General features: G+C 53.7%; 1 protein-coding gene across 1 annotated transcript; it reads left to right on the top strand.

Moving 5' to 3' along the window:
• The first annotated feature begins 18,505 nt into the window (after nt 1–18,505).
• IRX3 (iroquois homeobox 3) lies at nt 18,506–21,533 on the top strand. Its single transcript, XM_024124982.3, has 4 exons — nt 18,506–19,146; nt 19,315–20,437; nt 20,604–20,670; nt 21,115–21,533. Exons 1-4 carry the CDS (start codon nt 18,880–18,882, stop codon nt 21,167–21,169), a joined length of 1,512 nt encoding a protein of 503 aa, XP_023980750.1. The 5' UTR covers nt 18,506–18,879; the 3' UTR covers nt 21,170–21,533.
• Nucleotides 21,534–23,214: the final 1,681 nt, after the last annotated feature.

Genomic DNA, 23,214 nt, shown 5'->3' with positions numbered 1-23,214 from the left:
AGGGGGAAGGGGAGGAGGGGGAAGGGGAGGAGGGGAAGGGGAGGAGGGGGAAGGGGAGGAGGGCGAGGGGGAGGAGGAGAAGAAAAGGAGGGGGAAGGGGAGGAGGGGAGGGGGAGGGGGAAGATGGTGGTGCCAATGTTGAGGGTTCAAAGGAAACTGAGTCCAGTCACTTCTCTCCTGGAGCAGAAGAGGGCCAACATTATTTTTCATGTTGGTGAAAGACATTTCAGGATGGTGACGGTGATGACTTAGCCAACCCTTATTAGTGCTCCGCGTCAGGCACTGTTAGAGCATCTCAATAAATTAACTCATTTGATGCCAACTACTCTCTGCCTCAAGCAGGGACTATATCATCAGGGACTCTATCATTTCCCTGTTTTGCTCACAAGGGAACTGGCTTTCCAAATGGCTTCATCACTTGTACAAAGTCACATGGCGAACGAGAAGAGGATCCAGGATCCAAACCCAGATCCTTCTGTTAGCAAGTCCTCCTTCATCTGTTCATTTGACCACTGATCTCGGCACGATCCCCTCTGTAGAGAATGAGGAAGGACTCTGTGCAAAGAGCTCATGTGTTCTCCAACCCTTCTAGCATGTTCTTTTGGTCAGAGCAGACATTCCAGGGACATCTGGCCGAGAGGCCATAAAGTGTGACATGTGGAAAGGAGGAAGAGGAAATGCCACAGAGGCTGCAGATGAGGAACAGATTTGGGGGCATTTAGACAGCAAGCATCTCTGCAGCAGCAGTAGGATGCGTGAGCACCAGAGAAGAGCGAAAGGGGGATTTTAGGAACCATAGCTCTAGATTACGAATTAGAGCCACATGGAAGTGTTTTGAGAGTCACAAGTAAAGATTCAATTCACTTTTAAATTCTGAATATTTTTTATCTTGGACTCTGTTTCTCTAAATACCACACTGAGGTAAGACGGAGCCACATAGTGCCCCAGATTACTTCTGGGTTAAACCAGTTGAATAATAATAGTTTTTGGATACTCTAGGGGCCAGGCACTGGGTTCACGGCAGTAACTGAAACAGAGATGTCTCTCCTCACAGATCAGGAAGCCCAGCAGAGGACTGGCTTAAATCAGGAAATGGGGCTGCTCAGGGATACTTGGGGTTCTGAGAATATTATAGCTTCTTTCTCTTTCTTCTTTTACAAACACGTCAGGGAACGTCCAAGTGCATCCAAGCCGTACTTTTGTCTGGATGTCTGTCTTTAGGGCCTCTCCTCTGCCCGGCTCCATCACTCACGGCTGGGTCCTCTCCCACCCCTTCTCATGCCCCCTTCCCACACTCCCACTGTTCTCCCACCATCATGCTCCAATCCTGATGGGGAGTCCAGCATCAGCCCCTTCTCCCTCATTCCGGGCGATGAGAAGGAGTCTCTTACCCCAGCCCCCAGCCCAGGTTTCCATGGCCCACTTGAGACCATGGGCTCTCAAGTTGCCCCCAAAGAAAACACGTTTATCAGCAATCATCGGACCCAGTGCCCCCAAATGACTGTTGTTTGCCTCAAATTCCACTCTCTCCAGCCTCCTCTTTCCTCTTGCCCTAGTGTTCTCCAGTTTTCAGAAACTGCCTTTTCATTTTCCAATAGCACGAATTGTTTTTCTCTGATTTCAAAACATTTACATATCCCCTGCGTGAAACTGGAAAATAAGAAAGAGGACAAAGAAAATTAACATCACTCAAATCTCTCTACTCGGGGATCATTGTCATTCCCTAGGTCTTACAGCATTTGACGTCCACAACCATACTGGAAAAGTGGAGACGTGGGTGTTATTAGCTTAAAGTTATTTCACTTAATGGGTGACAAATCATTTGGGCCCAGACAGGTAGAGTGATTAACCTAAGGCCACAGGACAATGTATCGGTACTTCAAAATGTATTTCGGATGGTGAATTAAGAATCTAGAGGCTGGTCAGGGGGCTCTGGGACTGGCATGGTAGATCGGAGTTGTTAAGGCAGTGTCCTAATTTGGGTTCCCAAAAGCAGAGCCTGAGAAAAGGACTGGGGTGCAGGGAGTCTAGTAGGGGGCTGTTCCCAGAAGCACAACGAAGTAGGGGGAAAGCGAGGCAGGGAAGGGAGGAAAGCCGCGAAAGGTGTGCCAATGAGCAGCTTACCACTGGGACTCAGCTCCCGGGACCCTCAGGGGAGCCACGTAGACTCCGCTGGAGAATCACCTCACAGGCGGATGGGAAAGTTGGGCTGTGTATCCACACACTCCTATCCCCGACTGATTAGCTAATTATAAATACAAATACGAGTGTGACTATAAAAATCCTGCCTGACATAATTACATTCCACGATATTCCGTGTGTGTTTCTCAAATGTATGCGTTTGTTGGTGGCAAATGTCTAAAGCAAAACATGATCTTCTAGAACCTTATCTTGGCATTTCTTCACCCTTTGAAATGATGGAGGGGCTCATAACAATAGAAGCGGGGTTCCTCTCAGACTCTGAGAAGCCCTGTCTGCAGCTGCCCCAGGCCCTCCCTGCCAGTATAACTGGGACATCGGGTCTCCTGGGATGCTGGGAGCATTCTGGGGGGCTGGGCCAGGATTTGGATTCTGCCAAAGTCTCAAATGCTCAGCAGTGGCTCTCTAGGCCTCAGCTGGGACTTGAGGCAGTGGCTGGATCATCAAAGCACAACAGAGATGACCCGGGGTCAGAGCCCGATGACCTGACTCGGGTCACCAGCCCATGGAGCTCCCCAGAGCTACCCGGACAAGCCCTCTGCTGAAGGGCTACACTTCCCTCCCCAGAGGGCTTGAAGTCCAAGGGCCCAGCACTTGTACACTCTCTCCTTTTAAAGTGCTCTTCCTTCCTTCCTTCTGGCTTACACAATGGAGAAAGCCCCGTTATCATTAATCACCCGGGGGCCTCCGGGGACGGGAACTGCAGGATTTCGAAGCCACGAAAGGCCCACATCAAAAGCAACTGCCCAATTTGGATCCTGATTTGCTCTCACCGAAGCCTCAGAGCCAGGTTCAGAACTTGTAAGATTCAGAGAAATGAGGGGGAAGGGGGAGGAGCAAGGAGAAACTGAGGAATCCTCCAGGCTTAGCCATCGGGGTGTCTTATATGCAGTTTCTTTGTTCCCCGCTCCAACAACCTGGCAGGACCAACTACGTGATCCATGGGGCCCAGGACAAAATGAAAAGGTGGGCTCTTGCTCAAAAATTATTAAGTCTTCTAGGACAGCAAGAGCAGAGTATCACAGCAAGTGCACAGACCTGCAGGCCCAAGAGGCCGGCCCTGCTCAATGTTTCTAAATATTGAGATATTTCTAAACTGATGGCTGGTGTCCTTTCCCTGGGCTGTCAACAATGCCGCCCACCTTCTCAATTACTTGCTTTCTCATATCCTTGTTTTATTTTATTTCATTTATTTCATTTTCTTACCATGCTCTGAAAATACTTGTTTCAATTTGTTCGTGTCCCTGTTTGAATGAGTCCACCAGGAGCACGTAAGCCCAGAGAGGACAGGGATCCGGCCGACCTTGTATACCACCGTGTCCCCGGGGTCCAGCACAGGGTGGGCCACGCAGAGAGCACTTAGTCGACGTGTGGTGATGAGCGGATGAGCCGCTCCATCACGCTCACTCTGTGGATTCACAGGGCGAGAAGGGCTCAGGGCCAGGCTCACGCCCATCGGGGAACAGTGTCAACTCCACTGCTGCTCTGCCTTTCAGCTCTAACAGCCACATCACGAAACCTGCACGGTTTGCCCTTTCGGCCAACTTTACAGGAAGAGGATATCCTGCAGAAATTAAAGAAAGGTGGGATGTTTAACAAAACCCCCAAAATAAGTCCCTGGCGTACCTTGATGACTCTGCCTGCCACTAGGTCCAAATGTCATGTTTCATTTCCAGTCAGTGGTCAGAAAGGGAAATCACTTACAAAATACCCAACCCCCAATCTCATTCCCCAACACCACCACGGAGTGTCCTGAAAAAACTTTGGCAAACTGTTTAGCAGTATCTACTGAAGCCGAATATATGCGTATCCTCTGTCCTATTCCTAGGTATACACGAGACAGAACTGCATATATATGTCCACCAAAAAGCATGTGCCAGAATGTTCCTGGTAGCACTATTCACGAAAACGACCCAGACGCCCATCAACAGTAGAAGAGATAGATAAATGATAAATGGGACCCTATGCAGTAAGGAGAATGAACGATCTACAAACACAAGCAAAAATATGGATGAATCTTACAAACATAATATTGAGCAAAATAGGCCAGAATCAAAAGAATACATGCTGCTTGGTTCTGTTTTCATAAAGTATAAAACTAAGCAAAACTACTCTTTGCTGTTGGAAGTCGGGCTAGTGGGTATTCACGGGTGGGGGATGGGAATGGAGTGACCAGAAGACCCAGGGGGCTCCTGAGGGACCATCATCCTCTGTTTCCTGATGCGGATGCTGGTTACGTGGGTGTTTTCACTTTGTGAAAAAACATGTGTTCTACACTTATGATACATGCATTTCATGTATGTCTATTATTCTTCAATAAGAAGTTGAAATGTTATTGAAAAAGGAAAAATCCTAAATGTTCAGCAAAGCGTGTTGTATGCATGAGTAGATCCCAAAGGGTAGGTGTGGGGAGTGACTCTGGCGCTAAAGGCCTGAGTATGACTCTTGGTTCTAGCTGTGTGACCTCAGGCAAGCTACTTAACTTCTCTGTGCTCCAGTTTCCTTTATCTATAAAATGGGGGAAGAAACAGTCCCTACCTCACAACGTCATTTTGAGGTCTGAGTGAGGTGATTCTTGTAGAGGGCTTAAAAACGCACCTGGAATGTAGAGGGTGTTATATACACGTGTTCTTATAGATAGAAGTATGATGATAGAGGTAATTGTATATCCATACATAATAATAAGTGGGAAAGATGTCTTTTAAAATATGTTATATACATATTTATATGCCTAAACGCTTAATTATGTGTTCTAAGCACTTTATATGTATTAAGTCATTTAATTTTCCTCCTGGCATTTTATAGATGGAGAAACTGAGGCACAGAGAGGTCAAGTAACTTTCCCAATGTCCCCCAGAGAGTAAGAGGCAAAGCTAAGATTTGAGCACATGCTCTTATCCAATAAGTCAGGTGAAGATGGAACCTGGGTTATTATCCACACTCACGTCTTGACTGCCCGTGGAAGACCACGTAAAACAATGAAGAGCCATCACTGGTGCCTGCTGAGCCAATAAAACAATCTTCCCGACCAAGAGGCGAATTTAATGAGGGAAAGACACAAGCCACTGGAATCCTCTGCTGGCGAGAAGGAGGTGAGGCCACGAATCTGGGAGGAGGAAAGACATAGTTGTCCAATTAAGACTTCACTCGCAGGAGCAAACCCCCAAATGCAGATGGCACAGATGGGCACAGACCCTGCAAGAGCCTGGGTTTGGGTTTTCTTCTTTTTTCCTTCCCTTTCCTCAAAGCTGGGAGGAGACAGGGATGGGGAGGGAGGTTAGAACCCAAACTCATCCCAGCATGCCAACCTGTGCCCTGCCGAGCGACTTGACTTGTCTACTGCTTCTAAACAGCTGGAAAAATGTCAAACTGTCACCAGTGATTAAAGAGGGATTTTCCAAAGGTTTCAAAAATAGAAATTCAAAACCTTATTCCTCTTGCAGAAGATAAATCCAAGCAGCATTCCCTGAACAAATGCATCACCAGACGTGGTTTCCTTGCTGGAGTCTCTTTTGGGGTTGCCATGGTGGAATCAGGCAGGCTTGACCTTTGCTGTGCTTTCCCTTGCAGCTTCAAGCAGGTCTTCCTGGCGGTTTCCACCCAACCTAGATGCGTGGGCACACATGTGGAAGCCCGACGCTCCCCCAGCATGCCTATAACTCTGTGATGTGATTACGGTGGGTCCATCCGCCCACCTAGCAGGCTTGCAAAGCTCCCGAGGAGCAGAACTGTACCTCACCCACCTCTGTATGCAAGATCATTACATAACCTTCAGGGTTCCGTGCAAAGTGAAAATGTGGGCCCCTTGTTCAGAAGTTACTTAAGAATTTTTGTTTTTTTTTACAGTACGCGGGCCTCTCACTGTTGTGGCCTCTCCCGTTGCGGAGCACAGGCTCCGGACGCGCAGGCTCAGCGGCCATGGCTCACGGGCCCAGCCGCTCCGCGGCATGTGGGATCCTCCCGGACCGGGGCACGAACCCGTGTCCCCTGCATCGGCAGGCGGACTCTCAACCACTGTGCCACCAGGGAAGCCCTACTTAAGAATTTTGATTGCACATTTTGCAGAGACGTGGATGGACCTAGAGACTCATACAGTGAAGTAAGTCAGAAAGAGAAAAACAAATATCGTATAATATAGCTTTTATGTAGAATCTAGAAAAATGATACAGATGAACTTATTTGCAAAGCAGAAATAGAGAACAAACATATGGATACCGGGGTGGGGGGTGAAGGGGAGGGTGGGATGAACTGGGACACTGGGATTGATATATATATACACTACTATGTATAAAATAGATAACTAATGAGAACCTACTGTAGAGCACAGGGAACTCTACTCAATGCTCTGTGGTGCCCTAAGTGGGAAGGAAATCCAAAAAAGAGGGGATATATGTATACATATAGCTGATTCACTTTGCTGTACAGCAGAAACTAACACAACATTGTAAAGCAACTCTACTCCAATAAAAATTAATTTAAAAATGCAATTTAAAAAACCAAGCAAACAAACAAAAGTTACTTAAGAATTTCGAGATGGCAAGAGTAAAGCATTAAACCAAGTGCAGGGTGCTTCTAAGCAGGGGGCACTGGGCACGGGTCACTTGCCCAGGAAACCAGCCCTGTCTGCATTGTGGGAACGTTGTCAGTGCTCATCCTACACTGACTGAACTTACACCTTGCCATTATCACGACCCCCTCTGAGTTTATTCCTCTAGTCCCTGGACTTTTTTGCTAACATTTTCTGAGTGCTTACCAGGTACAGGTATTATTCTTAGCTAACTTGTGTTAGTGCTATCTTTATATTAATAATCTTTATATTATTATATTATATATAATTACATTATATTGATATGATATACTGACATATAATATATATAAAATTATATTACTTTCTCCTCAGTAAAAATGCCATGAGGTAGGAACTATCATTGTCACAGGGGAGAAACTGAGGCATGGAGAACTGAGTCACTTGCCCAAGGTAAGAAATGGGGTTTGATTTCACCGCGGAAGATCTGGCTACAGAACCCCCATGTCTTATTCTTCTTTGCATCCTCTCCCTCGTCTACCCCAGAAAAGGGCAAACATTCAGTGGACACCAGTGAATTCCATCATACGGACAACATCGCTGAGTGTCTCTTCAGGGCCAGGCCGAAGGTCTGGCCTTGGAGAGCAGTGGAGATGGCCTTCCTCCTCCACACACCAAGACTAAGGTGGAGCAGTGGCTGGCCGTCAGGGTTTGTCTTGGGGTGACATATAAATATGCCATCACTGGTATGACATGAGAACTGGCCAATCAGAGTAGACCCCAAAAGCTCCGGAGGCCCCTGCTGTGCCTGCCTTATGCCCTGTGGTTGCTGGACCATTGGGCCAAGGAGGGGGCGGGTGGTGGGCAGCTGGGGCAGCAGGGGAGCCCTGGGAGGCTCAGGGTAAGGCAATAGGAACATTTCCAGATTGTAACAACCAACAAACTCTTCACATACATAGCAGCCGAAATCTGCCTGCTCCCTGCTCCATGATTACAGAGTACTCCATTGTGTTTCCAAAGAAGGTCCTGCTAATTCCAATCTCTAAAAGCCAATTTAAATCCACAGACACTTGCCACACCAACAGAATGCCATCAACTCAGAAGTGCCTGAGGGGACAGTCGATAAAGGAATAAATGCAGCATTCTGGAATATGACTGAGACTGGGCCTGGCACACAGTAGATGCTCAGTTAACACCTCTTAAATGGAGCTAAACTGAAATCAGAAGCCCTACCCCATACCATACAAGCCCTGTTAGGCCCATTGTTCTAGATCCTAAAGTCATTGTATTAGTTACCTATTTCTGTAATAATTATTCTAAAACACAGCAGGGATCAGCAAACTTTTCCTTAAAGGGCCAGAGAGTAAATGTTTCAGACTTGTGGGCTGTATGATGTCCACTGCAACTACTCAACAGCTTCTGCTATTGGAGCCTGAAAGCAGCCACAGACAATGGACATTCTCGTGTTCCAATAAAACTTTACAAAAATAGACAGCCAGCCCACCTGTAGTTTGCCTACTTCTAGCTTCAAACAACAAACATTTATTATTTCACAGTTTCTATGAGTCAGACTCTAGGTGCAGCTTAGCTGGTGCCTCTGGCCCAGGGTTTCTCATGGGGTTGCTGTCAAGTGGTTGGTCAGGGCTACAGTCCCCTGAGGACTCAATGGGGACTGGAGAATCTGCTTCCAAGCTCACCCATGTGGAGGCCAGCGGGTCTCAGTTCCTTGCCATATGGGCCCCTCCGTCGGCAGTCTGAGCATCCTCACAACATGGCAGCTGGTAATCTCAGAGACAGAGAGTCAGAAAGTGCCCAAGACAGAACCCACAGTCTTTTTATCATCTTGTCTCAGAGGCAGCATCCCATTGCCTAGAATACCATATTTTATTCTACCATTCTGTAGTACCTCTGTCTTGGAAGAACAAAATTCTAGCTTCATAAATGGACTAACATGGTCTTTGAAGTTCACTTTGCAAGCTGTGGGTTTGAGGAGGGTGATCTCTGCTCTGTACCATCATACCATGGCCTTGGTGCGAGCCATCAGCAGATAAGGAGACTTATGGAGCTAGACCTCATTCCAAGTCCTTCATCTTAACAAGCATAGGGAGGACTTCCCTGGTGGCACAGTGGTTAAGAATCCGCCTGCCAATGCAGGGGACACGGGTTCAAGCCCTGGTCCAGGAAGATACCACATGCCGCAGAGCAACTAAGCCTGTGCGCCACAACTACTGAGCCTGCGCTCTAGAGCCCGCAAGCCACAACTATTGAGTCTGCGTGCCACAACTACTGAAGCCCGCGTGCCTAGAGCCCATGCCGTGCAACAAGAGAAGCCACCGCAGTGAGAAGCCCGTGCACCGCAATGAAGAGTAGCCCCTGCTCGTCGCAGCCAGAGAAAGCCCACGCGGAGCAACGAAGACCCAACACAGCCAAAAATTAATTAATTTATTAATTAATTTTTAAAAAGCAAGCATAGGGAGAGGATGAGATGGACGTACTGAGCAGAATGGATGGGCAGAATTTGTGCCTAAGAGAGTTGGAAAGGAGAAAGGAGGTGCCATTCAGGCTGAAGGGCTGAATTTCATGACCTCTCTTTCCACTGAGAAGAAAGAACGAAGACATATATTTATTCTTTGTGAGTTCAATAGGGCTTCTTGGATCAGCTCCCCAGGTTTAGCAACATCACCAAATAAATATCAACATGCAGGCTGAGTATAGAAGCGCTGAACACATGAACTCCTCCCCTGCCACGGGGCCTTTGCACATGCTGTTCCTTCCCTTTAGAACAACACCATGCAATAGAAATATAATGTGAGCCACAAATGTAATTTGAAATTTTCTACTGCCCACATTTAGAAAGGTAAAAAGAAGCAGGTGAAATTACTTTTAATAATATTCTTTCTTTAACTCGATCTATCCAAAATATTATCATTTCAATGTACAATTAATATTTTAAAATGAATGAGATATTTTACATTCTTTTCTTTTCATACTAAGTCTTTGATATCTGGTGGTGTTATACTCTTTCAGCTTATCTCAATTTGGACCAGCTGCATTTCAAGTGTTCTATGGCCACATGTGGCTAGCAGCTACTGTATTGGACCGAGCAGCTTTAAAATACACTTGCCCCCCAGAATTCCATGACTGGCTCCATCTTAGCTAAAACATCATCTCCCCACAGATTTGTGATTGTGCTATCTAAAGTAACAGCTCTCTTACCCCCATCACATCACTCTATACATTAGTTTCCTAGGGCTGCTTCTGTAACAAATTACCACAAACTACATGGCTTGAAACAACAGAAATTTATGGTTCTGAAGACTAGATGTCTGAAATCAAGGTATTGACAGGGCTATGCTCTCTGAAGGCCCCAGGGGAGAATTCTTTCTTGCCTCTTTCTAGCTTCTGGTGATTGTCAGCAATTTTTGGCATTCCTTGGCTTATAGATGCATCAATCCCATCTTTGTCTCTGTCTTCACATCACCTTGTTCCCTTCTGTGTCTATCTCTGTGTCTTTTCTCCTCTTCTTATAAGGACACTGGTCTTACTGCATTACGAGCCCAACCTACTCCAATAGCAGATGAAACTCCAATATAAGTTTCATCTTAATTAACTACATCTGCAAGGCCCCTATTTCCAAATAAGGTCACATTCTGAGATTCTGGGAAAGACGTGAATCTGAGGAAGACACCATCCAACTTGGTACACCTTGTATGATCGTTTGTGTTGTTTTATAGAACTTAACGCATCTTAATTTGTCCTGCTTGTTTTCCTCATTGGTATCTGATTGCCCCATGAAAATGTAAGCTCCATGAGGACAGGGTCCTGGTCTGTCCAGCTTATCCTTCCTAGCACTTAGCACAGTTCCTACCTCACGGAAGGCATTCAATAAATGTTTGTTGCAAAGAGAAAGGGAGAGAGGGAGAAAAGAAGGGAGGAAGCAGACTTTGTGGTCTGACATTAGGCATCAAGAAAGGGCGGATGCTAAGGAGGGGAAAGCAAGGGGGCAGGGGTATCCTACTAATGGCTGTTTAGGGACCAGCCTTTCTATTATCTTCCCAGAAGTTTTAGAATTGGCCCAGCTGGGTCTCCTGGACAACCTCTCAGAGATATTCATTCCCATGACTCCTGGAAACCTGCCCTCAACCTGGTTAGTTGGAAAAGCAGCTACCCAGCTAACCAGGGGCGTGGTAGAGAGAAAAGGAAAGAAGAATCACCTGCCCAGGTCACGCTCTGTGCCACTTTCTTCACACTGGAGGAGCAGTGTCTCCTGAAAGAATGGGCGTCCCATTCTTTCGACTGAGGATGCAAGGCACCGCTACCACTTAGCTGCCTGCGGGCAAGGGAGAGAAGTGGGCCAGGTGGGGACTGGAGCAAACTGGGGTGTGTCCAGATAGATGGGTAGCTGCTGTGATCTCATAAAGGAGAGTCTTGTATTTCTTAGCCTTCTGGTTTTTCAAACAAACTCTGAGATCTAGATTTTTAAATAAAATCACCTGATTAGCAAGTGTTGGCAGGCAATTCAACTTTTTAAAAACTCTATGGAGACCAAACCACCCCCCAAAAGACGCCTATGACCAGAGGTAACCCCTGATTCTCAGCCTCTGGTGCAATGCAATTCCTGTTTGCCTTGAAGAATCTGAAATTTCCTAACAGTAGGGATGGCAACAAAGCAGAACTCTGGTCTAGAAACTCATGCAGGTAAACTGAACCAAAAAAGGCAAGGAACAGGTCTAAACGCCCGTAGTTAGGTCAAGCAAACCAGGATATCTTCTCCCCCTACCCCAGCCTGGCTGCTAGCAGGGACAATGGGCCCTTGACCCGCCCGTATTTTTATTCAAGTCCTCTCTAAATATTCGCATGAAGCGTGAGGATCAAAGGGAAGGGAAAACCCAGCAGTCTCATTGCCTTTACCTTTGGTCAAACCAGGGGCTAGTCTTCCAGTATCCCGCTCTGAGCCTCCCAGCACCACCTCCCCCAATTCCCAAAAGACCCTGGCCTTCCTCCTAGAAGGATGACTATCAGATGGGGTTCCAGTCTGGGCTTGGCCAAGCTCTCTAAGCCTGAGATAAGAGCTAGGTCATACCCCAACTCTGCACAAATTAGAGAAATATGCTTTTCCTCGAGTGCAGCCCTGAGCTGAGGTACTCAGCTTGATGAGCACACGAGGACTGAACCTCAGACCCTCTTAGTTCCTCAGCCGGGTTCCCGTGTTCAGTGAGCATCCAGCACAACCATACATGGCCACCCTAAGCTAGTCTCCCCCTTGTAGGTCTATTGTGAGAATTAAATGTGATACTGTGTGAACATGTTTAACACAATTATAGGGTAAATAAAAACATTCCCTTTTCAGTTCTCTCATTTCTTCTAGAAAGATTCGTATTTGACACTCTCAACCCTTGCTAATACACACACACACACACACACACACACACACACACACACACACACAGAGTCCAATAATTCTAAACTGTTAACATTCTGAGGAGGAATGAGAATGCGACAGCATGGGAGAGGGAACCAGGATGGTGTCATAATTGTCACACACACACACACACACACACCCCCACACACACACAGCTGGACCTCTAGAAGTCATTCCCAGGCAAGCAACATAGCTAACTTGTATTAACGTTGGTCGGTTGTGTTTATCCTTCACAATTCCCTTTTATGGTGAGTAACAGCCACGTTTCCAGTCACAGTAGTAGTATCAAGGTTTTTTTTCCAAAAACATGTATTTAAGTATTTAAAGTGAGTCAACGTAAGGGAAAATAGTAAGCAAATAATCGTAGAGGTGGTAGCCATGGGCTTGAAGTTTGTGGGACGCAATATTACACAATTCCAGACAAGGCCAGATTTGACGTCTTTGCTTCTAAACCAAGAGCTCTCAACTTTCCCAGCACGAAGCTGGAAGAGAATGGGGAGATTAATGCAAAAGTGTAATGTCCAGAGGTTCTCCGCTCGACTGTGTCTGGAACGGAGGCTTCATGCCCTTCTGATTTTCCAGCAAGGAGTACGTCGGTGCCCTCTGAGCTCAACTCAGAGTTTGCGCCCTCTGAGCTCCTGACTTTCAGACACCTTCACCTCTTGGAGAGGCGTGCCTGGGTCCTGAGTTTTGCAGATCTTCTCTGGGAGGGACACGCCCCTCTAGAAAGGCTAGGTCCTCCAGGTCGGCTGAGCCCAGGCAGGAGCGGACAGCCAGGGGCCTGCGCACAACCTTCCCTGACCAAGAGCGGCCACCGCGCCCTCCAAGTTAACGAGTGAGCGAGGGCACCGTACACAATGCGGCTGTGTTTGATCCCGCGACGTGTCGTTCGGAATCGCAAACAATTTATTGCCATTAGACGATGCTGTCAAGCACTAATTTCCTGGTGGCGCTCCATCACGGGCCTCAAAACATCAGGGGAGGGGGTTCTGAGGCCCCTGGGCTGGGGGGCGCGAAGGAACCGTCGCGAGCCAAGCGGGGGTTCCAGTAATGAGGCTTTAATGAGAGGAGGGCCGCCAGCCTTTGTGGAGAAGCCCAAGGAGGCGGCGGCCCGAGCGGGCGCTCGGCGAGGTCACTTCCTTCCCCGGCCCTGAGCACGGTGAACCCGCTGAGGGCCAGCTGCGGCCATCAGGCCGGGTGCCCACTGAGGGCACTCTTGGGCCCGCGACACCCTCGTCGGCTCCGAACTGCGGCAGGAAACGAAGCACCTCCATGCAACAATGCAAACGCACTCATTACCATCTCGTCAATATGCATGAAGAAAATGCGCTAGGCTGGCCGAGCCCCATCACCCAGCTCTGGCCTCGGCATCCAATAAAGCGACATATTCATCTCCCAAGATGGATGAGGAGGGGGCGCCGCCAGGAAGGCAGATCCCCGGGGGGGAGGGGACGGATCCTGGAGAGGAAGAGCAGAGAAAATACATGCAAAGAACCTGAGAGACAGACCAAGAAATCGACGAAGGAAGGAAACAGATTAGGATGAAAGAGAGGGACGAAAAAAAAAGAAAGAACAAGAAATGAGGGCGAGGGAAAGAGATGCAGAGTCAGAGAGAGGGGGGAAAGCCATAAAATGAGGGAAGAGGGAGGGGGCAAAATTGAGAAAAGTGGACTGAAAAGTGGGCCAGAGGAAAAAAGAAAACGGCGAATGAGGGGATTGAGGAGAGAGAAGAAAAAGCAATGACCTAGAAATCGAATATATAGAGAGTGGGAAAGACAGACGGATAGAGACAAACAAAGGAGGGGGAGGAAGTGAAACTGCTCGAGTCAGGTGGAAAAGGATGATCCTGGAGACGTAAAAAATAAATAACATCAGTCGCGCTGAGGGCCAGGTTTCCCGATGCTGGCAGTTCTGGGCGCTGCGTATCTCGGCTGCTTGGAGACCCAAGGGCGCGGGCCAGGTCGGGGAGCAGCACGGCCGGAGTGGGGGAGCGAGGGGCCGGCCGGCCGGCCTGGCGCGGCTCCTTGGGCGGCCCGGCCCGCTCCGGGTGCCCGGGCCCGGCTGGGGGCCCACCCCGCGCGTCGCGGCCAGCCGCTGGCCCGGCCATTCGGGCAGCCTCTCCCTCGCCGAGAGCGAAGTTGGCAAAGTTTCTCCCAAAGTTTCCCCGTCGCTTCTCTGGACCCAGGGAGGGGTTCCGAGGCCCTGGCGGCTGGTGGGGAGAGGCAGTCCGTTCTGGGGCGGCCCTGGAGGCCTCGGCCCCGCGCCTGCTGGGATACTCGGGGTCCGGATTCCTGGTCAGACACAAACCCCTCCCGGTGCGGACACCAGGCCAAGCACTCGGGCGTCCACACGGCTGCTTCCGGGTTCCCGGGCCCGGCTGGGGTCCACCCCGCGCGTCGCGGCCAGCCGCTGGCCCGGCCATTCGGGCAGCCTCTCCCTCGCCGAGAGCGAAGTTGGCAAAGTTTCTCCCAAAGTTTCCCCGTCGCTTCTCTGGACCCAGGGAGGGGTTCCGAGGCCCTGGCGGCTGGTGGGGAGAGGCAGTCCGTTCTGGGGCGGCCCTGGAGGCCGCGGCCCCGCGCCTGCTGGGATACTCGGGGTCCGGATTCCTGGTCAGACACAAACCCCTCCCGGTGCGGACACCAGGCCACGCACTCGGGCGTCCACACGGCTGCTAATAGCAGAGAGAGAGAACGCAGAAGAGAGAGAGAGAGAGAGAGAAAGAAAAAAATATTCTCAGCTCAATTTAAGTCTCATGGAAAGGGCTTACAACTGTAATTAAATCATTAAATTCTTGTCTACGCTTCACAGAGCGGAGAGAAATTAACTTCCCACCAACCTCATTTTCTATTTGAACATGAAATAATGATTTTCTGCCCGTCTAATTACAAAGCCAACATCTGATCAAGCCAGCATCCAGAGGGGATTATCGCATGCACGAGTATTAGACCTCATTACCAGCTTGAGTGCAAAATTATTACATCTTGTAATTGGATGGTGAGATTTATATACAGATCGGCCCGGTTTCTGTAAGATTGTAATTACAAGCTTCGTTGGTTAGCTACTTATCAGAACTTTGCAGGAAAACAAAACAAATGACTGAGGAAAACGAGCATTTCATTAACCTGTAACCCGAGCGCGGGGGGAGGGAGCGGTGGGAGCGTGCGCCAAGGCGTCTGCAGGAAGCCGAGGGATCGCGGGTCCTCACTGCAGCCCGGGGACTTCGGGCCTGGGAGGGAAGGACAGAAGATGGGCCTCGGCGGGTAAACTTAGGGCTACAGCGGCGCCCCCCGATGGGGACGCGTGGACACCGTGGGTCTGGGCGAGGAGGGGGCAGAAAGGGGGCCTGGTGGCTTGCGGCTCGTGTACAGTACGCAGCGCAGCCCCTGAGCCAGACGGGCCGCCGGCCCTGGGCACACGTCGGGCCGCGGCTCCGAGTGCGAGACCGGGGAGCGGTGCTGTGCGCGCTAAGCGAGTGCTAGGGACGCCCCCTTGCATTCTCCACACTCTGGGCCGCGTTGAGAAAGCGTCTACAGCAAGCCTCCGAAGCGCTTTGTGCTCTGGGAACACTGGAAGAAAGCGAGATGATGGAGACGGGTTTGCGCGCGGCGCGTTTTTGCGCGCATGCCTTTCCCAAATCAACTTCCCGTGCACCTGCTTTTCCTCCCTGTGCGAGTGTGTCACTTTGACCCCATCTCGTGGATTAAAAATCCCTGGAAAAGGCTCGGCTGTCCTTGGACCCGTGAGTTCAGTTCGGAGCCGGACTCCACTTCTCTGGTGGAGTTGGGGAGCCAGCGCCACGTCGGGGCTCGGCTGCCTAGGACTCCGCGTCCCGACGTGGGGCGCGGATCGCCCGGGCCCTGGCAGGGCTGATCTTATCTGGAGACTAGGGTAGCGGAGAGACCGATTCTGCTCGAGACCTGGGGCACTTGGAGGTATCTAAATAATAGAGGTTCTTGGGTCCTTATCTGGGTTAGAGGTTCACCTTCCGGGCCATGGGTGCCCCGGCCCGGCGTGGCTAAGTCATTGAGAACAGCCTCGCCCCTTCCCTGGCCTCTTTCCCGCCTCCCCGCAGCCCGACACAGCCAGGTCGATAGCTGGTTAAGGCGGACAGAAGCATCATCTCCGGCGCTCATTGTTCTCTCTTTTCCTTCTGGAAGAGCTGAGTTAAATAGCGGCCCAGCGCAGCCCCAGTTTCCCCGCCTCAGAATCTCGCTCTTGTCTCCTCGCGGGTCTGGCGCCACTACTTTGTGCAAACTCTAGGTTTCCAGGGACGTCGAGGCTCCGGGTCTGACACTTAGGAAACGCTCCAGGCAATAAGGTTACCCTCAATTTTGTAACCCTGAGATTTTTCGCAAGAAGGTGAGCTCATGATTCCCTATGCCACTTCGCTGAGAGGTATAACTGAAAACGAAATCAGGCGCCGGGAAAACATTTCAAAGCCACAGCTTCCCCTGATATCTCCTCTCCTGGGGAGACTCCAGTTAAGGCCACACCCGGCACCAAGCATAAGCAGGCGGGGAGGAGATTCGGGAAGCAGTCTGATCCAATTTGAGAAGGCCGCCCCTTAGTTTCCCCCAATCGAACCCCAAACCTAGCTGCCCCCAAACTTTCCCTTGCGTTCCCCCCAATTTTCTCGGCCTTCACACCTACTGGAGCCGCCGACCCGTGCGAAGACTGGTAGAAAGAGGCGGGGAGTGGGGTGGGGTCAAAACTGGGTGCCCGCGGGACTCCCCACTGGGGCTCCCTGTTGTTGCTGAGACCAGAGAGAGCGGGGCCAAGATTCTCCGATCCCTCCACTCTGGTGGAATTCGGATTCGATTCCTCTATCAATCAGCCCGCGGCGGCCAGTTTCCGCCTCCGAACCGGGACTGGCACCTCCAAGGCAGTTACCGCCCCGGGTGCTGTCCCCGGAGCGCTCCTGCTGGAGGCCTGGCCTGTGCGTAGGTCGCCGCAGCGGCCTAAAGCGTTTAGCCCGAAGCCGCCGCAATACCGGGAATTTCAATCCTGCTCTAGGCTGCACGCCCAGGTGGGCGCCCGGCTACTGGGATTTCAGGTTTGGTTTAGGAAATATCACCATAAAACTAAAAGTCTTGCCTCCCATCCCTACCTGAGCGGGAGGGAGTATACCTGCCAAAAGAAAGCAGATTGGCGCAGAGACCCGGGAGCAGGACAAGGGGTAGTGAAACGAAGAATCTCTATGGACCGAAAATTCCAATATACAAACTTCTCCAGGCGCTCCCCGAAAGTTCCTCGACCCTCCGCCACCCGGCTCCCTGCTCCTCCCCCATCCCACGCCAGCTTAGGGCACGGGCAGCCTCCACTTTCCTGACGTCGCTCCCCAGGATTCCCGGGGCGTCCACCCTTCGGCACCACCCCTCCCCCCGCCATTTCTAAGACGGGATTCTGCACTCTGACACCCGTGCGGCGTTAACGTGGTTCACTGCAGGATTTGGTCCTCTGGAGCAGGGGGCTGCTTCGCCTCCCTGGGCAGAGAGACGGTCCGTGAAGACTCCCTTAGAACGCACCCCCGATTCCTCGCGCACTCTTCAAGCTCCCTCCCTACGCCTGCGAGTGGCCGGGAGTCCAGAGGTGCGAGCCGGAAAGCGGACCCGGGAAGAGTAAAGCCCCAGCGCCTGGTCCAAGGTCTGGTCCCGACCCAGGCCCCGCGCGCTGGGGCGGGGGGAGAGGTACCGAGAGGCGGGAAGCGGGAGGGGCGAGCTGACCCCGTACTAACCCCGGTCCCCGCGCCTCTCGCCCCCCCTCCTCCCACCGCGGGCCAGAGGGGGCGGGAAGGGACTAGCAGAGCCCGGGCTCCCGCCCCCGCCCCCGCCCCGCCCCGCCCTGCGCGCAGTATCCGCGGGGGTGGGCGGCCTCGCCTGCAGGGCGCCCAGGCGATTGGTGACTCGTGAAGGAGACGCAAGGAAAAGTCGAATAAGAGGGCGCGACGTCAGACCTGAGATTTGGGGAAGGGCGAGGGAGGGGGTGAGGGCGGGGACGGACACACAGACACAGATACGGACACGCACCCCCCGCACGACACCCCAAGTGTCCACAACTTTAGGCCGCCTTAGCCCGGGGCGCAGAGGCCGGGGATGGGGGTGCGGGGAGTGTAGTGTGAGTGGAGAGAAATAGGTTTTAAAAAGAAAAGAAAGAGTGAAGGGAACAGAGAGGGGAGAGAAAGGAGTAGTGAGAGAGGGAAAGAGAAGAGAAAGACGAGAGTTTCATAGCATCCAGGAAAGTGAAAGAGCCCGAAGGAGCGGAAGCGATCCTGGGGGTGGGGGGGGGGGAGAGGAGCGCAGAAAGGGGAGGGGAGAGGAAGGGCGAGGAGGGGGAGTGAAAACTAGAGGAGGGCGAGGGAAGCGAGGCGCGACACAGCTCGGGGAGAGGAGGGCAGTGAGGAAGGAGCGAGGCGCGGGCAGAGGCAGCTCCGGCTGCCGAGAGGAGGGAGCGCGGCGCAGAGAGGAGGGGCTTGCGGGCCCGTAGAAATGTCAATCAGAGCCCGGAGCCCCGGGAATCTCCGCCAATCTGTTCGGACCTGACCTGGCTCCTCGCCTCCGCCGCCGCCGCCGCCGCGGAGCAGATCAATAGGCAAACGCCGAGCGCAGCGCAGCGCGGGAGGCAGCGCGGCCCCAGCCCGGCCCAGCCCCCGATGCGCGCCGCAGCCCGCGGGCGGCGCTGAGCTGGGCGGCCCCAGGGGCCGGGCCCCCTCTCCGTCCGTGCCCCGCGGGCCACCATGTCCTTCCCCCAGCTCGGATACCAGTACATCCGCCCGCTCTACCCACCCGAGCGCCCGGGGGCCGCCGCCGGCGGTGGCAGCGCTGGAGCCCGGGGCGGCCCGGGAGCCGGAGCCTCAGAGCTGGCTGCCTCGGGGTCCCTGTCCAACGTACTCTCGTCCGTGTACGGGGCGCCCTACGCCGCCGCGGCAGCCGCAGCCGCAGCCGCCCAAGGCTACGGCGCCTTCCTGCCCTACGCGGCCGAGCTGCCCATCTTCCCGCAGCTGGTAAGTGGCCGGGGAGCCGCAGCGGGGAGGTTGGAGCTGGGGCGCCGGACGAGGTGTGCGCGCGGGAGTAGACTAGAGGGGCCTGGGCCGGGAGGGTGGAGGCGGCGATGGCCAGGGCTCATCCACGCTCCCTCCGCGCGTGTCCCTTCCTTCTCCATGTGCGTACAGGGCACGCAGTATGAGCTGAAGGACAGCCCGGGGGTGCAGCATCCGGCCGCGGCCACCGCGTTTCCTCACCCGCACCCCGCCTTCTACCCGTACGGCCAGTACCAGTTCGGGGACCCGTCCCGTCCCAAGAACGCCACCCGGGAGAGCACTAGCACGCTGAAGGCCTGGCTCAACGAGCACCGCAAGAACCCCTACCCCACCAAGGGCGAGAAGATCATGCTGGCCATCATCACCAAGATGACCCTCACCCAGGTCTCCACCTGGTTCGCCAACGCGCGCCGGCGCCTCAAGAAGGAGAACAAGATGACGTGGGCTCCCCGCAGCCGCACGGACGAAGAGGGCAACGCTTACGGGAGCGAGCGAGAGGAAGAAGACGAGGAGGAGGATGAAGAAGACGGCAAACGCGAACTGGAGCTGGAGGAGGAGGAGCTCGGGGGGGAGGAGGAGGACACCGGGGGCGAGGGCCTGGCTGACGACGATGAGGACGAGGAGATCGATTTGGAGAACTTAGACGGCGCGGCCGCGGGGCCCGAGCTGGCCCTGACTGGCGCGGCGCACAGGGACGGCGACCTCGGCCTGGAACCCATCTCAGACTCCAAGAATAGCGACTCCGACGACAGTTCCGAGGGCTTGGAGGAGCGTCCCCTGCCTGTCCTGAGTCTGGCCCCAGTGCCACCGCCGGTGGCCGCGACTCCGCCATCACCGCCCTCGCCCTCAGCGGGCCTGGACCCCTGCGCTCCCGCACCAGCGCCCGCCTCGGCCCTGCAAAAACCCAAGATCTGGTCCCTGGCCGAGACGGCCACAAGCCCGGACAACCCGCGCCGCTCGCCTCCGGGCGCGGGGGGTTCTCCCCCCGGCGCAGCTGTCGCGCCCCCAGCCCTGCAGCTCTCTCCGGCCGCCGCCGCCGCGGCTCAGAGACTCGTCTCGGCGCCGCTGGGCAAGTTCTCCGCTTGGACCAACCGGCCGTTCCCAGGCCCGCCGCCCGGCCCACGCCCACACCCGCACCCGCACCCGCTCTCCCTGCTGGGTTCGGCCCCTCCACACCTGCTGGGACTTCCCGGAGCCGCGGGCCACCCGGCCGCCGCCGCCTTCGCTCGGCCGGCGGAGCCCGAGGGCGGAACAGGTGACTGCGGAGCCCAGGATGCGGAGGGAGGGAGCGAGTTTGGGGGTCGCGCCCGGGCAGGTCCCGGGGGGCGCAGGGCGCTTACCACTCCGCGCCCGCCTCCCGCGGCCCTGGGCGCCAGAATGGAGCGATCTAAAGGCCTTCCTTTTTCTCCCGCTTCCCGTAGATCGTTGTAGTGCCTTGGAAGTGGAGAAAAAGTTACTCAAGACAGCTTTCCAGCCCGTGCCCAGGCGGTAAGAGACCCCGAGCCGGGGTGGGGTGTTGGGACTGGCAGTCAGGGGGCAGGAGAGAATGCGGAGGAAACTCGGGCTTCTGCCCCCGGGGGAACGCAGCTAGGACGAGTTTCTAAAAGGGGACGAAACACACTCCTCCATCGTCGCCACGGGCCCAGAGATGGCTCGAGAGTCCCAGTCCAGGCACCCGGGCGGGGCCCAGGGTACCTCGGAGCGGGCGGTGGCTCCGTGAAGCCCACCACCTTCCAGCCGCGCACCTCGGGTCTTGACGCCTCCCGCCCAACCTTATAGTTAAACCGGAAGACCAGCATCTACAGCTGGACCTCATTGCACATTGAGACGTCTCCCTTCCCCCGGCCTCAGCCCCGGGTTGGGTCTCCCAATGCTAGGCAGCGTCGGTGCCCCTAACTCACTTCCTTTGCTACCACTGCATCTCTCTTGCAGGCCCCAGAACCACCTGGACGCCGCTCTGGTCTTATCGGCTCTCTCCTCATCCTAGTTCTTTTTAAAAAAAATTTTTTTTAAATCGTTGTAATAATTGTAAAAAAAAAATCGCTCTGTATAGTTATGACTTGTAAGCATGTCCGTGTATGAATACCTGAAAAGAAAACGAAACAAAAAAAGAAAAAAGAAATAAAACAAATCCCCCCTCAGTCCTCCCCCGGTGGCTTCTGTACCCCACATTAGCTGAGTTTGTGAGGTTTGTTTGTTCGGTTGATTTTGGGGGGGGGGTGGAGTTTCAGTGAGAATAAGCGTGTTTGACTTTTTTTGTATATACAGAAAAATGTACATATATGTGAACCAAATTGTACAAGAAAGTATCTATTTTTGGCTAAATAAATGAGCTGTTGCCACTTTGACTATAACCCGCCTGTCTGCCCCCGGAGGGATCTGTTTGGTGCTTTTCGTTTTGTTTTGTTTTACACCCTCATCCCCCCATGTTTGAAGAGTCGCCCGAATCAGCGGAAGAGAAGGCAAGGCAAGGCGAGTCAGGGCCCTGTGGTCGGAGGACGGCGGAGGAGAGGCTGAAGTGGCCGGGCTGGGGGCGCCACTGGAGAAGAGAAGGTTGGAGAAGTACCTGGGGCGCCCGAGAGAAAGGGCAGAGGAGACAGGTGGGAAAGGGGGCAACATTGCCTACCACGAGCTGGGAAACTGGGCCCAACTCCCCGGTCCACTGGAGCAACCGCGGGGCCTTGGGGCCTTCTCTGATGACGCAGCAGAAAGACTCGGAGAAGGGTCTGGACGCCTCCCTCCCCGATTCTTCGATGGGCACAATTGAGGCTTTCTCAGTCTTCCATAAGGGGCTGTGCAAGCTCCGCTTCGGGCCCCCTTCCAACCACACTGACCCCCAGACTCCTTATATAGATGCAGGGATGTGGGGTGGCAGTGAGCTGGGGGGGGGTATGCAGGAGCGGGGAATCCAGGGGTGCGCATCCTTTCCCCTTGGTGACTTTGCCCAGCCCACGTTGCCCGTTGGGGCTCCGGGCGGCATGTACGCCTTGGCATCCCAGTGGGTTTTGCCGAAGTGCCCTGAAAGGGCAGCTTTCTGAGGTCCCGGCGCGGGGGGTTCGGGCAGTTGCACCGGCCCAGCCGGGATTCCGGCTCCAGGCCGGACAGGGGGGTGGTCAGGCCGGGGGAGGGAGCCGGGAAATTTGGGGCTGGAGCTCCCTCTGGAGGACAAAAGGGCCGCTCGGCGCCTGCCTCGGCGGCCTCTCCAGCCAGGCCGGGCGTCGCGTCCCCTTCGCACCCTCTTTTTTCTCTTGCAGTCAGCTAGCCTTGCCCAACTTTGAAAGAAGTTGTAGGGATATTGGAAGAGTGCCGCCTTCGGGGTGTCGTTTTTGCATCTACTTCCCCATACTGAGTAAATTTATAGGGCGGCCAGACGCCTGGTTTTTGCCCCCGCACAGTGGGACATGTCACAATCTCGCGGGCCCCCGGGAAGTTTGGGGAGCGCTTGCACACCCGAAGTCACGGAACAAGGCGCCGCGTCATATTGTACATCTTGGAGGTTCGGCAGGAACAGAGGGAGTCCGGCAAGGACCCATCCGTGCGGGCACGGCCGCCAGCGCCGGCCGGGGTGACCCCCACGGAGGCTGGGGCCGTCGGCGTGACGGCGCCCCAGGGCCGGGTGGGAAGGAGAGTCTGTCTGCAGCCGCTGGGGCCCACGGGGGCTGGTGAAACAGGAGCGCACACCCAGCAAAGACGTTGCAAGGATGGGACTCGCTCTTCCAGTCCCTTCCCCAGAGGCCAGAGACTTCTAAGGTTTCGGTCCAGGCTCCTTCCCAGGTGGCAGGCACAGACTTGTGGTTCAGCTCTGACCCTGGGCACAGCGCCCCAGACGTGGCGTCCGTTTCAACTGCCTGGGCCTTGGACCTCAGAGGCTGGACAGAGGCCTTGGGTTAACATCAGTACCTTTACATGGACAACAGCCTGATAGCCCTTCAGTGAGTGCCTCACAAGCTTCATCAGAGCACAGGCCCAGTTCCCCTCTCTGCATCCTGGGAAACTCCGGGCAGACAGTGAGCTTCTCTGCCCCCCATTTCC

The sequence above is a fragment of the Physeter macrocephalus genome, chromosome 17 (genome assembly GCF_002837175.3).
Source record: "Physeter macrocephalus isolate SW-GA chromosome 17, ASM283717v5, whole genome shotgun sequence".
Classification (NCBI taxonomy): domain Eukaryota; kingdom Metazoa; phylum Chordata; class Mammalia; order Artiodactyla; family Physeteridae; genus Physeter; species Physeter macrocephalus.
The sequence above is the reverse complement of the archived record's forward strand: the minus strand, read 5'-3'. Positions and strand labels throughout refer to the sequence as shown.